Here is a 15,724-nt window from a genome sequence, read left to right on the forward strand (position 1 = left end):
GCCTCTTGGCTGCACCTCTGATAAGTCTTCTCCTTGTATGAGCTGAAAGTTTAGAGGGACGGCCAGGTCTTGGTAAATTTGCAGTGGTCTGATACTCCTTCCATTTCAATATTATCGCTTGCACAGTGCTTCTTGGGATGTTTAAAGCTTGGGAAATAATTTTGTATCCAAATCCGGCTTTAAACTTCTTCACAACAGTATCTCGGACCTGCCTGGTGTGTTCCTTGTTCTTCATGATGCTCTCTGCGCTTTTAACGGACCTCTGAGACTATCACAGTGCAGGTGCATTTATACGGAGACTTGATTACACACAGGTGGATTGTATTTATCATCATTAGTCATTTAGGTCAACATTGGATCATTCAGAGATCCTCACTGAACTTCTGGAGAGAGTTTGCTGCTCTGAAAGTAAAGGGGGCTGAATAATTTTGCACGCCCAATTTTTCAGTTTTTGAACTGTTAAAAAAGTTTGAAATATCCAATAAATGTCGTTCCACTTCATGATTGTGTCCCACTTGTTGTTGATTCTTCACAAAAAAATACAGTTTTATATCTTTATGTTTGAAGCCTGAAATGTGGCAAAAGGTCGCAAAGTTCAAGGGGGCCGAATACTTTCGCAAGGCACTGTAATTGCTTAAAAATCATACAATGTGATTTTCTGGATTTTTGTTTTAGATTCTGTCTCTCACAGTTGAAGTGTACATTTGATAAAAAAATTACAGACCTCTACATGCTTTGTAAGTGGGAAAACCTGCAAAATCGGCAGTGTATCAAATACTTGTTCTACCCACTGTATATGGAAATATTCAGATGCCAAGTTCCCTGCCAAGGTGTTAACGGAAAAGAACACTACTTTAATCCCACCTGAGGTGAGTTTTTCTGGGGTACGATGCCCCGACTACGGACTCTATAAAGTGGTAAAAGGAAGGGAAAACTACTTTTGTCGGTCCTGCAGACTCCTACAGTAGATGGGACACGCATAAAGTTGAGTGAAACTTAGGAAAAATGGAACCTGAGTGTATGCATAAAATCAGAAAATCTATCAAGGAACAATCGACTGTTGTGTTTAAGGAAGAAGACAGGTCTGTTCGGGGAGAATGTTGTCTCGGTGTCAAGAGAAAGATCATATTGTACTGGGAAGTTTCTTTGCAACTTGTTGTCTTGGTAACTTAACAGGTACAGGTAAATAGCCAGTCAGTGATTCAAATATGCTCAGAAAACATCTGTCACCTGTCACAGCATGTCAAAGTTATGCTGTGTGTGTTGACTGATTAAATGACTTACCTGGGGCTAATAGAAGCAGGCCTGTCTATGCTTTAAGCCAGATGCTTTTAAAGGAGAGGAATTCCATCTCTTTATGGGAGTGTGCACTTCTATATGTTTGTGTGAGTGCCTGCAAGCACCCTGTCGGCTGACACCACCTGTAGAGTGAGATGGGGGAGAGTGGAGTTACACAACAAGAGTATATTTTCAAAATGTGCATATCCACACATACAGCACATATCTATCTTTCCTCTTCTGGTCTTCTGCATTCTAACGTGTCAAAGTGGGGGGAGGAGCCCTGCCCTACATGTGGTAATACTTCCCTGTATTCCTCCCTTCTGCCTCCCCCACACATGTCCTCCTCCCAACCTCCCTCCCACCTTAAGCCCTGTGCAGCATATAAAGGGAACAGTGGCTGGGCCGTGCACCACATTCTCTCTCCTCTTCATCCCAGGCAGGCAGACTCCTTCTCAGCAGCCATGTCCTTCTCCAGATCTAGCATGTCCTACAGCAGCAGCGGTGGTGGAGGTGGAGGTGGCACCATGTCCATGAGGTCTGGAGGTGGAGGTGGAATGGGTATGGGCTCCTCACGCTTCTCCTCGATGGGTGGTGGTGGTGGTGGAGGAGGCCGCGTCACTGCCATGAGGGCCGGCAGTGTGTATGGAGGTGCAGGAGGCTCTGGGGTGCGCATCTCTAGCTCCTCGTTTAGTTCCGGGGGAGGAGGTGGTGGTGGCGGTTATGGTTTCGGAATGGGAGGGGGTGGCGGCGGCAGTGGAGGTTATGGTTTCGGCATGGGAGGGGGTGGTGGTGGCGGTGGAGCCGACCTCCATGTGTCGGTCAACGAGAAGGCCACAATGCAGAACCTGAACGACCGCCTGTCCAACTACTTGGAGAAGGTGCGCTCTCTGGAGGCGGCCAACGCCAAGCTGGAGCTGAAGATCAGTCAGTTCATGGAGAGCAAGACGTCCCCCAGCGCTCGCGACTACTCTCGCTTCCACGCTACTATCGCCGACCTGCAGGACAAGGTACGTGACATGTCTCCTTGATAGCAAGAGCACTCAATGATGACATCACAGCATGTCAAAACATGGTAATGTCTGAGTGACAATGTCATGCTTCGTTAGAGAGCACATATACATGGTGTACACATGTCAGTTACTGAGAGTTATTCATGACTATTGGAAAATGCAAAATTCAATGCATTTGTTATAATTGATTCAACCAACATATTGCACCAAAGATAGATGCAAAGACAGTATGCATATTTGCAGCTGAAGCATCGACAATATAGCAGATCATTGAAGCCAATCATACCTGTCTGTTAAGAGCCTCAAGGCGATTGCGAAAGGTGCAATTTGTTTCTTTGTGTCACGTTTTACAATGTTCACAAAGACAAAAGGTTCCCTGTAATGCTTCTATGGGCTATTATTTACAGTGCGGCTGAAACTCAGAACTCAATGATTACAGTGTGGTATCACAGTTTGTGTGTACTGCATTAGGGTGAAATGCCATGCATGCCCCATCCTGAAATGTTTTGCCATCCTCCACCTCTCAGATCCAGGCTGCCACTTGCTTGAATGGGAACATCTATCTGAACATCGACAATGCAAAGCTCGCTGCAGACGACTTCAGAACCAAGTAAGTATATCAAACACCATCCACAGATACAGTACACTGCTGGTGCATTCCATATACCAAATGGAATAAGCCCAAATCTGTAAAAACCCTCATAATGTTTTTTATTTCAGTTTACGTAGAATCTATAAAAAAGGAAATCAAATGACATTACCCTTCACCTCCACCATAACCACACCTTCCCAACAGACATATCAGAAGTCTGGTGTTACTTTCTGTTATTTTCCCAAAACTAAATGGAATACTAGATTCTGTAACCCCCCTTCCTATTCTCACAGAGGAACACATTCAGACAGTTCTTTGACCTAAGCTCTCTCTGTCTCTCAGGTATGAGAACGAGCTGGCCATGCGTCAGTCAGTGGAGGCGGACATCGCCGGGATGAAGAGGATGCTGGACGAGATGACCATGGCCAGATCTGACCTGGAGATGCAGATCGAAGGGCTGAAGGAGGAGCTCATCTATCTCAAGAAGAACCATGAGGAGGTGGGTGTGGGCTGATGGGACATATCCATACAGTCCCTTAATGTATTCTATTGACCATGTCAACCTGCTATGGGTCTCCACTAGAACACCACTGCTGGCTTTCAAGCACGTCTGTAACAAGCAATGGTTTTCAAATGTATAATGAAGACAGAGGGCAGCTCAAGTTGTTACCATCAGCAGAGGTTAGTCACTCACCCCTATGTGTTTCTCCACAGGAGCTGCTGGCCATGAGGACACAGATGACTGGACAGATCAACGTGGAGGTGGACGCAGCACCACAGCAGGACCTGTCCAGAGTCATGGCTGAGATCCGTGAGCAGTACGAGTCCGTTAGTGCCAAGAACCAGCGCGATCTGGAGTCCTGGTTCCAGACCAAGGTAGAACCTCTAGAACCTCTAAACTATGTTCATGGTGTTGATGTTCCTTCACTTCTAGTTGGTAATGTTGTCACATTCTATCATGAGTTGGTTTGTTCCTGTGATGATCGATGAGTTATAGTGGTGTAATGTTCTTAAGTAAAAATAGTTTGAAGTAATACTTAGGTAGTTTTGGGGTATCTGTGCTATACTGTTTATATTTTTTGACTACTTTTACTTTTACTTCACTACATTCCTAAAGAAAGTAATGTACTCCATACATTTGATCTGACACCCAAAAGTACATTTTGAATGCCTAGCAGGACAGGAAATTGGTCCAAGTCATTCACTTATCAAGAGATCATCCCTGGTAATACACTATTGTCGCTGATCTGGCGGACTCACTAAACACACATGCTTCATTTGTATAAAAAAAAATACAAATAAGAAAATATGGATGTTGGAATATGCCCCTGGCTAAAAAAACTTTAACTCTTAATACTTAAGTATATTTTAGAAATTACATTTACTTAAATATATTTAAAACCAAATAGTTGTAGACTTTTACTCAAGTAATATTTTACTGGGTGACTTTCACTTGAGTCATTTTCTATTAAGGTGTGTTTACTTTTACTCAAGTATGACAATAGAGTGCTTTTCAACCATTAACAACTTATTATTTTTTACAGACGGAGACGTTGAACAAGGAGGTGGCGTCCAGTACAGAGGTTCTCCAGACCTCCAAGTCAGAGATCTCAGAGATCCGTCGCACACTGCAGGGCCTGGAGATCGAACTGCAGTCACAGCTCAGCATGGTGAGCCGTTTATTACAAACATCTAACCACAGACAACAGTTTAGGGGACATTACTACCACAACTTTCTACAAATTTCTTCAAAAATCAACAGTTGACTCTTTCATCATTCTCTTATCCAACCCTCAACTATCTCACTTTCACCTGGTCTCTAACACTGTCCCTCAAGTTGTTATAGCCAGGCACCACTCCATTACTATAGCTAACCTCTACCTGCCTACACATTAAATTACTAGAGCTAACTTTTCAGTATGACTGTAAACATTCCAAATTCAAGACCTACTCCCACTGTTTTTGACCCATCATCTCTATCCCTCCCGGCCAATAGAAAGGCTCCCTGGAGAACACGCTGGCGGAGACGGAGGGCCGTTACTCCATGCAGTTGGGACGCCTCCAGAACCAAGTGACCAGTCTGGAGGAGCAGCTAGTGTCTCTCCGCAGCGACATGGAACGCCAGGGCCAGGAGTACAAGATGCTGCTGGACATCAAGACACGCCTGGAGATGGAGATCGCTGAGTACAGGAGGCTGCTGGATGGAGAGGCTAGCGGGTACGGCAGGATGGGATTGGATGTCTCTCTCAACATTTGACTATAAAAACAATGTTCATTTGAAGTTGACCTTACTATGAGACATGGTTACTTTTGACATGAATCTACTGCTATGTGACCTTTAATAGATAGTTATTATGATCATAGATTCTAACTATGCTAACCATTGGTATCCCTTCACAGACTCGGCCTCAGCTCCTCGAAATCCGGTCACAGCTCCTCCAGCTCCCACATCAGCTCCTCTAGCTCTGGCCTCAGCTCCTCCACCTCCACCACCTCCACCACACGCAAGGTGGTGATCGTCACAGAGGAAATAGTGGACGGCAAGGTTGTCTCTTCAAGTGAAACCAAACACGCTTAAGGTCCCACATACACACACAGAAAGCACTGCAGCAAGCAATGGGTTAACCCCATAGACATATAATTACTAGAATGGGTATAGGAAATGAGAGGCCAGCACTCGGAATATTGTTGTTCCCCAGTACTTTATTCATGCAACCTAAAATACAAAGTTACAACTTATATAAAATATTCATAAGATGAGAAATCCCTGTCTTCCTTATCTGTATTATTTGTTTAGGCCAGCTCTGATTAACTCTCGTTTAAGATCGTTTAAGTCCATATCATCCTCCTATTCTTTCTAGAATGGCTAAAGCCCCTCAGACACCCATCATGGAACATTGACTTGAATGGGGATTTATTTTCTGGTTATTCTATTTCTATGGTTAACACCTCCAGAACAACACATTCTACTACATCTGGATTGAACACCAACAACAGAACCCATTGTGAATGTAATAAAGATGCTCTGACTTGCTGACACCATCATTCTGTCTTCTGTGTCTTTCAACTTGATTTATCTGATCTGGCGTGCTCCCAAACATCTGACTATCACATAGGTTGTTATATTTTGCACATGAGGCCAATTCTATGGTATTGAGAAAGTATATGTGTCAGTATGATCTTGAATAGTGTAATTTATTACATTCTCTTCTGCTGAGTTGAGCTTAATTCTTTGCATTATTGAATTGCGGATAGAAGAAGTCTGATTGCCAGTGTCACAAACGGGCTTGAAGCCCATAACAAAGAGGGTGACAACGTGGAGATGAGGAATAACAAAAGTACATATATTAACTAAAGTAAACTATATACAATTAACAATGGTGTGTGTAGTCAGTAGTGTAAGTGAGCGGTTGCATTCATCGATGGTGATAATGAGGGGTTTTTGAGACGTGCCAAAACAAAGAAACCACAAAACGCCAGAACCAAAAATAATAGTGTGTCTACGTGGTGAGAGTTTCCTCAGTGAACCGGGGGGGAAAGGTGTATACATCTCCGAGACACAACTGATCGCAGGTGCGTCCCACATCGCTGACGACCCTCCCGGCTCCGCCCCCCGACATCCCACCAAGGAAAACAAGAGCAAAGAGAAAGAATTTGCCAGACATAACGGGAGGGTCGTCACACTAGTTGTCAGCAGAATTACATAAGTATGTCTCCATTAATCAAACTCTCAGTTGTTCAAGTATTAGATGCAGAGTTACGTGTACGTATGGAGACTGTTTCTGAGGTCAACTGTAGAGCTGTACACCATGTTTTGGTTGAAAGATGTCAAATTGAAAACAATTCATTTGAAATGAGAACACAAAATGTACCTGCTATGACATCCATACTCAGACATTCTTATAGTCTGTCTATGATAAAGCATGAATATCTCTGAAACAAGTGAAACCACACAGTCCATTCTCATTCAACCACATAATCTTTATTGATGGTTCTATTAATAACTTATTTAAAAGACTCAGTAGTTTCCATCACCTTTCCATCCACAGTGGTCTGGGTCACGATGATCGTCTTGGTAACCACTGTGGAGTCAAAAATGGACAAGGAGTAAATCTCATTGCAATACTCATACTGAGCACTTTAAAGCATCATTTTAGAATCATTTTTGTTTCTTAACATCTTCTTCATTAGTCCACTTTTGATACAGTTCAAAATAATGGTCAACTTTCAACTGTTGAAGATACAGTATTTTGCTTTCAGCTTAAAATCAAGCAAGACCAAGTAGCATCAGTCTCATGATGATGCGTTTGGGAAGAAGTCTACAAAGGCCTATTGCCAGCTGTATACAATGGCTCACCTTGGGTGGAGCTGTCGTCCTCTCCGTCCAGCAGCCTCCTGTACTCTGCAATCTCCAGCTCCAGCCGGGTCTTGAGGTCCAGCAACATGTCGTACTCCTGCTTGTTGTGGGTGATGTTGGCGTGGAGCTGGCAGAGCTGGAGCTCCAGGCTAGTCACCATGCTCTGGAGCCCTGCCAGCTGAGCAGAGTAGCGCTTCTGGGTGTCTGCCAGGGTGCCCTCCAAGGAAGATTTCTATCGGGGGAGGAGGGAGTGGGTGAAGGGTGAAGTAGCACCTAGACGCTGATCTTGGGTCAGTTTTTTTCTCCCCACTAATGGTCAAGTTTAGGATTAGATGAGGGGTAGCTGATCCTAGATCGTTTCCTAGGGAAAACTTCCCCCTGGAGTGAACTAGTGGGTATACTGGTGCCTTCAATGATATACTGCCACAGTATGTGACACTGTTGCACAAGTTTTGCTTCTGTTCAAGGGCGATAGGGTGGGTGCCCTCTCCATTGCACTACACATATGGATAATATTATATTATTGTATAACTCGGTTGCACAAAAGTGTGTGAGAGGTTGTGAATCTGGTGCTCCAATAGACTACACACCCAGAAAAATGTTTGGTCAGGGCCAGACATGAGGTGGGCATGTTGCCAAGTTCAAAATGTCAGTAAGGTATTTATGGGTGTCAGAATAACGATATGCAGAGACCTGGCTAAAATCCATGCCTGAATTTTCACTTCCAATTCTATTATGGCTTTTGTGTGTGTGTGTGTGTGTGTGTGTGTGTGTGTGTGTGTGTGTGTGTGTGTGTGTGGTCTTGTACCATGCTCAGATGGGACTGCAGTTCAATCTGAAGCCTCTGGAGGGTGTTCTTGGTCTCCTTCGACTCTGTGAGGCAGCTAACCAGCTGCTCATTGTTTGTCACGACTTCAATCTCCACTGTGGCCAGCTATACAGGTAAAAAACAACAACATTAGTCAACACAGTTTACCTCAGAGCCTACTCATTCAGTCTCTAAATTGATTTCCATGCTTCAGTAGATCATTGACTTCATCCTATACACGATAATATACGTTCTTCATGCATTTTTAATTAACACTTCAAATGTAACACTTTTAATTTTAATACAAGTTTCTTTTAGGGCAGCTGACATTGTCTGAAGCTGAACTGCATTATTCTTATGAGGGGGAAAAACCTTTCGAGAGTAACTCTTTTGGATAAATGACAACATATAGTAAGTATCTTGGTCATTCAGCTCACCTTGCCCTGGTACCAGGCTTCCAGCTCTTTGCGGTTCTTGACGGCCACAGACTCGTAGTGCTTCCTAATCTCGGTCATGGCTGCGTTCAGGTCCTGAGATGGGGCAGCATCCACCGATACATTCACCTGGCTGCCCACGTGGGACTTTACCATGGCAATCTCCTATAGGTCAAAGGTCAGAGGGCGTAACCTCAGTTAGTAACCATAACAACCAACAGTAGCTTGACTGCGATTAAACAGGTCTCAACGTTTTAGATAAATCACACTTGTGATTACATGTTTTTCAACCAGAGGATTTTAAACCTGAGGGATTAAGTTATTGTCAACTAATCTAATGTCTCTTACTGGTCAATATATGACCCATTATGCACCATACATGAACTGTAATGTGTGTGTTTATGGATGTAAGAGTCCCACAAAGGATAATAGTGAGTTAATGGAAGAAATAAAGAATACTAGGAAGTGTGAGGAGGGGGAGAGGAACTGTGTTTTAAAAAGAAACACCCATCCATCTGTGTAAGGGAAATCCTGGTGTGATATCAGCAGAGGTTAGTTAGATGTCATATTTGTGTATTAAACATTAACTGCTCCAATAACACCCCATACAAAACAGGGCTAAGTACTCCTTAGTGGCCAATGATATCCTTCCGCCTAGCAACTGTCGTGGATGCCTACTGAAGTGAGTTTTCTGCTGCTGTAAGTGGAATGAAATACATGTAAGGTCCAATGTATATCGTCACTGAACACTAAGCAAATAATCAATATATTTTTCTAGTACTGTTTGCACTATTAGGCCAGCACTAACAAGTAAACATATGCATGTCATTCCTATTCAGATTCACCAGCACAAACATATCTGTTATACTGCAGGTGTGGCTGTGAGGAGGCAGGTGGAAACGTGTGGGCGTTGGTGGACATCAAAGATAAGAAGGTATGGCATTTTGTTAGATTTGTGTTGCTAACGCTGTGTGGTTTTGAATGGGTGTACAGTGAAAAGCAGCTCCCCTGTGCCATACAGTGTGGTTGTCCTGTGACTAACTGTTGGCCCCGGAACAATCGGTTACCTCCTGGTGGCTCCTCTGGAGCACGACGAGCTCGTCCTTCAGGCCCTCGTAACGCATCTCCAGGTCAGAGCGGCCCAGGTTCATGTCATCCAGGACCCTCCTCAGACCACTGATGTCTGCCTCCACTGCCATCCTCATGGACTGCTCGTTCTCATACCTGAGCAGGTCAAAGGTCATGCTAAGATCACACAGGCTACCAATATGTGTTCAGATTGTAGTCTTTTGCTTCGTCTATGGAGTAGGGATGGCTAGACACGGGCCCTGTCTGAATACCCACACTAGCGTACTAAATAGTGTGCGAAGAAGAACGTTTTACAGTGTGTGAAATTTGAAAATAGTCATCGAAATGCATCGTCTACTGCGCGAATGCATTGACTCCCACCATTTGTTCATTTTGGCACAGCGTATCAATTAATCTGTTGTCAAGCACGTGAGTCGGAAAAGACACATGAATTCTACTAGATCAAACGCCAAAACGAGTAAGCAGTTTAAGTATGTAATACGCTAGTATGGGTATTCAGACACGGCCAGTGATCAGTTTAGCCTTTTCCTCACTAGTAGTTATGGATAGGATTTAGCTTGGCTAGGCTGATTCTGGTTCTGTATCTGAAAAGGGTAACTTCTACTCAGAATGTGTTGTATAGAGCCTTGGGTGACAGACATGTTTTATATGAATAGTGTGTCGTGATTCATAGTAGTTAGTAGCCCCTTACTTCATCTTGAAGTCCTCAGCAGCAAGCTTGGCATGGTCAATGTCCAGCAAAGTCTTGGCATTGGACCTGGATGCCAAATGGATCTGTGTAACAGAAATCACAATGGCACGGTGTTAATTTTCACTCACATCATTATACACACATTCTCAAGTGACTGTGACCTTCAGCAGAAATGCCAGAAATTAGACTTGGGTTGTAATCCCAATTGGCAGCCTATTCCCTATATAGTGCACTACTTTTGACCAGGACCCATAGACGCGTGAAGTTGTAGTTAATGACATTATTTTAGTACGTAACCTGCATTGGCCTTCAAGGAACAGAACAAAAAATGTTCTCTGCCAGAATTCCTTTTGGCTGAAACACCCTCATCCCATCTCACACACATTTCCCTCCTCACCCCCATAGATAGGAACAGATGCAACAACTAACTGCCTGTACACAGAGGAGCCAGCAAATAAATCAACAGTGAGGATGGAGTTAGTGCTTCTGGGAATAATTCTAACACACACACCCTTCCCCCTACCCCTCTCACCTTGTCCTTCAGGCCAGCGATGGTGGCAAAGTAGGCGCTGTGGTCGTGGCAGATAACCGTGCGTGACGCATACCAATCCTTGATTTTCTTCTCCAGCTCGGCATTCTCCTTCTCCAGACATCTCACCTTCCCCAGGTAGGAGGCCAGGCGGTCGTTCAGGTTCTGCATGGTGGACTTCTCGTTGGCTGACACGTGGAGGTCCAGGCCGTCAGCCGTGTCCAAGCCACCCCTGGAGGAAGATGTGCTGCAGAATCCCCCAGCTTGGGAGGTGGAGATGCGGGAACCGTGGCCAGAAGAGGTGTAGGATCTGGAGGTGAACGACATAGTGGTGGATCTGCAGTGACAAGCGTCACTCTGGTGGCAAGGTTATATACCTGAGGAGGAAGAAAAAGGGCCTTGGCCCGGAGTTTGTTGATGACAGTGGACATCCCAAGAATGTGAACAACCTGCTCACTCTATCCCACCTCCTTCCATTCCACTTTCTTCAGGGTGGTGTGGGTCAGCCCCATTTTCTGGTGGAACTCGCACTTCATCTTTTTCTTGTTCCTTAACAAGCATTCCTGGAAAAGCTCTTGTTATGCTCATTTACCTGGAGTCCCTCTGTTCTTCACAATGGAGTTAAGGGAGGGGTTGGGGGGGTAAGTACTAAGTGCAGTCTAACAGGTGACACTTTTACTCATGCCCACTAACCCACTTATCAATAAGTAAAGTTGGCCAGTAAAATGACTTAGGCTAATGGTAAAAGCTAAAGCTTGATATTGTGGGAGGTGTTGTTTGACATTCTTACCAGAAAATCTAAAGTAGTGAGAAAAGATCATGCTGTGGTATTAACCTCCATCGTGTAGCAGGAGAAACAGAGGTGTTTCAAAGTATATTGTCATCAATTATTTCATAGACAAAAAGACACTGTTGTACTGATAACATATTGCGCGTGTGCATTGCGATGATCAAGGGGACGTATTGAAGTCAGTGGAGGTTCGTGAGGGGAGGACGGCTCATAATAAGGGCTGGAATGGAGTGGATGGAATGGTATCAAACACATGAAAACCATGTGTTGGATGTATTTGATACCATTTCACTGATTCTACTCCAGCCAATACCATGAGTCTGTCCTCCCCAATTAAGGGGACACCAGCCTCCTGTGATTTAAGTTGCAATCACAGATTTACAATTCCAAAATTATTTTAGTAGATGAAAAAAAAATGCTATTGGATGTATAGTATAATAACAATTGGATGTGTTCTCTGTTCATGGTAACAAAGGACACATTAAGAAAATAAAAAAATTGCATTGACAATGAATTCAAATGTTGACATTTTGGCTGCATCACTTCACAGGTCCCTATTTTGCATCCATTTCATGTTCCTTTTTAAAAATGTATATTTTAAACAAAGCATATCATTGTTCGTATGACTGTCTGGAGGATTACGTTTCAGTAGACCGTGTGGGTGGAGGGTGTTCACCAGCATTGCTGCCAACCTCTCAGAAAGATAAGATTTAAAAGGAATGTTTAAACACCCAGTTGGATGGGTTTTCTCTCTGAGACATTCTATCCGTTAAACAACCCAAAAGGGTTGTGATCAACATAGGTTTGAGTCAATATTGTAATGAAACGAGAGGGAGAAGCATGGAGGCCAGGGGTACTGCAATATAGAGAACAAACATTCAGTTATTGTACATACTGTAAGGTGCATGTTCCTTAAACTGCAGTTAGTAACGTGCATACATTTGGAGTTTATCCCGTTTCTGATGCAGGGTTTGCTATTGTTTTGCTCTGTTATTGATATTGAAACTGTCACTAGACTTAGCCTGCAATAGGTTACTTACTGCCTTCACACCCCTTGACTTTTTCCACATTTTACTGTGTTGCAAAGTAGCTTTACAATGGATTGAATTGCCATTTTTTTACGTCAACGATCTACACAAAATACTATGTAAAGACAAAGTGGAAGATTTTATAAAATAACCTCCTGAGTCAATACATGTCAGAATCACCTTTGGCAGCGATTACAGCTGCGAGTCTTTCTGGGTAAGTCTCTAAGAGCTTTCCACACCTGGATTGTGCAACATTTGCCCATTATTCTTTTTTTTAAATATGTCAAGCTCTGTCACTATGTGGATTCAATGTTTTTTAAACCAATAAAGTAATTAGTGACACACGCCACATTTTTAACCATCTACTCCAGGTGCATCTCATCATGTCAACCTCAAACCGTAGAAATAGAGCACATGTATATATCTACATGTATAGATCTACTCTACTCTGTCGTCAGCGTTGCAGAGAAGAAGAAGGATGGAGACAGAAACAATACACATTTAAAGGCAGTTGATGGTTGGACTACTAGAGAATGTAGTTCTGCAAGCTCTCTTTTCTCTTTACTAAACCAGACGTGTTCCACTAAGTGATTGGAAGAAGCTATTAGTACAGATGAAAAGGATTTGTGAGAATGTAAGTGTTGCCCTGGATTTCTCTACTGCTTCTACTGGCATTCATACATTAAAAACATAAAAAATACAGAACACTTTGATTTGTCAATGGACTACCGGTATGTGAATAATTGTGCTCTAGATGCAAGTCATGGATGGTTAGCAGAAAGGTATAAGTGAAATGCATTTAAACATTTCTTTAAAATCGGGGGAGGACCCCCAGACCCCCCCACCAGATTTAATACCCCCCCATATCTAACACAGAGTTAGTCCATTGAGTGAATCACAAAAGACTGTGATTATGAAGTTGATAAATGTTACCGAGAATGTGATGTGAAAGTTAAAGCTAAGGGTTAGCTTAGTGATTCCCAAAGCCGTTTGGTGCATTTACCTGCCAACGAAAAGGCAGCTTGCAGGCAAAAAGTTGATATGATTGTATTAATGTGTTCTACATCAAAGCATCATTGCGTTACAAGTCCTTTTGATCTATTGCCAGTAGCTCTGATCTGTTCAATCCGTCACACAGGAAATCTTTGTGCACCTGTTTCCAGCTTGACCAGATAAGGGAATGTAGTTTGGGCTGTATGTAATAAGGGCTGTAAGTTAAATCACATTGTGATTTGTGTTATTATTATGTGGATTATAATTCATTGGGATTTTTGGGGGGTTGATACATTTTCCGTTAGGGCAAATCAAGTCATTGTAGAGTGGAAATTACAAACTTTAGAAGCCTTTTAAAACCTCAACAACTCTACAAGTTGACTTTACCTGCTGGAAATATTTTCTCATCAATTTGACATTATTATAAAAAAATATGATTATGATTATAAGCAAGCATACACATGGAGATAGGGAGCGAGGAAAGGAAGAAAGGAAGCTAGGAAAGGAGGAAAAATATATTGGAAAGGAGGAGAGGAAAATAAATCTAAGGAAGGAAAGGGAGCAAGGAAAGGAGGAAAGGAAGCTACTGTAGGACAGGAGGAAAGGAAAGAGAGCTAGGAAAGCATAGGTGGAAAGAGAGCACGGAAAGCAAAGGAGGGGAGGAAAGGGTAAAAGGAACAGGAAATTAAGATAGGAAAGAAGGAAAATAAGATAGGATAACAAACAGATCCATTTCTAAAAGTAATTGTGATATATTCATTTATATCATTTTATGCAAATTTAGGATGTCTTAATCTGATCCGTAAAACTCAACTCACAAATATGTGGAGCAACTCACACATGTAATGCAAGTCACAAATGTAATCCATGCAGTCACAAATGTAATCTGTGGAGTCACAAATGTTGTCACATTCACAAAAACATATTTGACCACTGTTGTGTTTGCAAAGCAAGAAATATGTTTGTAATATGTTCTGTGTAAAAACCTCTTAAGGATCCGCACCTTTTTTTCCATTTTCGCCTAAAATGACATATCAAATCTAACTCCCTGTAGCTCAGGACCTGAAGCAAGGATATGCCTATTCTTGATACCATTTGAAAGGAAACACTTTGAAGTTTGTGGAAATGTGAAATTAATGTAGGAGAATATAACACATTAGATCTGGTAAAAGATAACACAAACATGCGTTTTTTTTGTATTTTATATGTACCATCATCTTTGAAATGCAAGAGAAAGTCCATGATGTATTATTCCAGCCCAGGCGCCATTTAGATGTTGGCCTCTAGATGGCAGCAGTGTATGTGAAATGTTTTAGACTGATCGATGGAACCATTGCATTTCTGTTCAAACTTTTGTGTCAAGACTGCCCAAATGTGCCTAATTATTAATAACTTTTCATATTCAAAACTGTGCACTCTCCTCAAACAATAGCATGGTATTATTTCACTGTAATAGCTACTGTAAATTGGACAGTGCAGTTAGATTAATTAACAAGAATTTAAGCTTTCTGCCAATATCAGATATGTCTATGTCCTGGGAAATGTTCTTGTTACTTGCAACCTCATGCTAATCGCATTAGCCTACGTTAGCTCAACCGTCCAGTTGGGGGGGGGGGGTCACCCAATCCTGTAGAGGTTTTTAAACTAGAAAAAAACCTATCTTGCAGGTGGTGCTATTTTTTATGAATCACAAACAACCAAATAGTTGGTGCTGTTTGTAATGATATAATGATGTAATGATGTGATTGTGTCATGTAATTATCAGGAAGCCAAATTAGCCTTATATTCAACCACCACTTCAATCTAGATGTAAAACTTATTTCCTTATTTGCTATTACAACATCCCATTTCTAAACAGGTTGAACTATACTTAAGCAATAAGGCCAGAGGGGTTTTGGTATATGGCCAATATGCCTCGGCTAAGGGCTGTTCTTACGCGTGACGCAAACCGGTGTGTCTGGATACAGCCCTTAGCCGTGGTACAGTATGCTGGTCATATGCCACCAGTGGCGATTTCAACTAAAAACAAATGTTTTAGATGCATGCCAGCAAGGCCACTACACAACAGAACACAACACTAAAACAATACATTAAATTGCACTATAATGATGCCCAAAACCTG

General features: G+C 42.5%; 2 protein-coding genes across 3 annotated transcripts; one reads left to right on the top strand and one right to left on the bottom strand.

Annotated features, from left to right (window-relative positions):
• Positions 1 to 1,637: 1,637 nt before the first annotated feature.
• On the top strand, positions 1,638 to 5,928 carry LOC110485898 (keratin, type I cytoskeletal 13-like). Of its 2 annotated transcripts, XM_090195955.1 has the most exons (8): positions 1,638 to 1,998; positions 2,041 to 2,288; positions 2,819 to 2,901; positions 3,226 to 3,382; positions 3,598 to 3,759; positions 4,428 to 4,553; positions 4,880 to 5,100; positions 5,284 to 5,928. In XM_090195955.1, exons 1-8 carry the CDS (start codon positions 1,743 to 1,745, stop codon positions 5,459 to 5,461), a joined length of 1,431 nt encoding a protein of 476 aa, XP_090052081.1. In that variant the 5' UTR covers positions 1,638 to 1,742; the 3' UTR covers positions 5,462 to 5,928. The 2 variants fall into 2 exon arrangements, with proteins under 2 accessions (XP_090052081.1, XP_021412786.3); XM_021557111.3 differs by having other exon boundaries at positions 1,654 to 2,288.
• krt98 (keratin 98) lies at positions 5,569 to 11,157 on the bottom strand. The gene is made up of 7 exons (XM_036940573.2): positions 10,795 to 11,157; positions 10,263 to 10,345; positions 9,550 to 9,706; positions 8,486 to 8,647; positions 8,049 to 8,174; positions 7,241 to 7,472; positions 5,569 to 6,965 (listed from the first exon to the last, which is right to left on the bottom strand). The coding sequence occupies exons 1-7, from the start codon at positions 11,116 to 11,118 to the stop codon at positions 6,889 to 6,891; spliced, it is 1,161 nt and encodes a 386-aa protein (XP_036796468.2). The 5' UTR covers positions 11,119 to 11,157; the 3' UTR covers positions 5,569 to 6,888.
• Between the last annotated feature and the right edge of the window lie 4,567 nt (positions 11,158 to 15,724).

Source organism: Oncorhynchus mykiss, chromosome 13 (assembly GCF_057628025.1).
Source record: "Oncorhynchus mykiss isolate SJ-2025 chromosome 13, ASM5762802v1, whole genome shotgun sequence".
NCBI classification, from domain to species: Eukaryota; Metazoa; Chordata; class Actinopteri; order Salmoniformes; family Salmonidae; genus Oncorhynchus; species Oncorhynchus mykiss.

Bases quoted from the DNA above. Each gene is read 5' to 3' on its own strand.
- LOC110485898 (XM_021557111.3), top strand. From the start codon at position 1,743: ATGTCCTTCTCCAGATCTAGCATGTCCTACAGCAGCAGCGGTGGTGGA. The intron at 2,902-3,225 runs GTAAGTATATCA...TCTGTCTCTCAG, and splicing joins GCAGACGACTTCAGAACCAA to GTATGAGAACGAGCTGGCCA. The intron at 3,383-3,597 runs GTGGGTGTGGGC...GTTTCTCCACAG, and splicing joins TCAAGAAGAACCATGAGGAG to GAGCTGCTGGCCATGAGGAC.
- krt98 (XM_036940573.2), bottom strand. From the start codon at position 11,118: ATGTCGTTCACCTCCAGATCCTACACCTCTTCTGGCCACGGTTCCCGC. The intron at 10,346-10,794 runs GTGAGAGGGGTA...TCTGTTACACAG, and splicing joins TCGCTGGCCTGAAGGACAAG to ATCCATTTGGCATCCAGGTC. The intron at 8,175-8,485 runs GTGAGCTGAATG...TTACCTGTATAG, and splicing joins AAGCCTGGTACCAGGGCAAG to CTGGCCACAGTGGAGATTGA.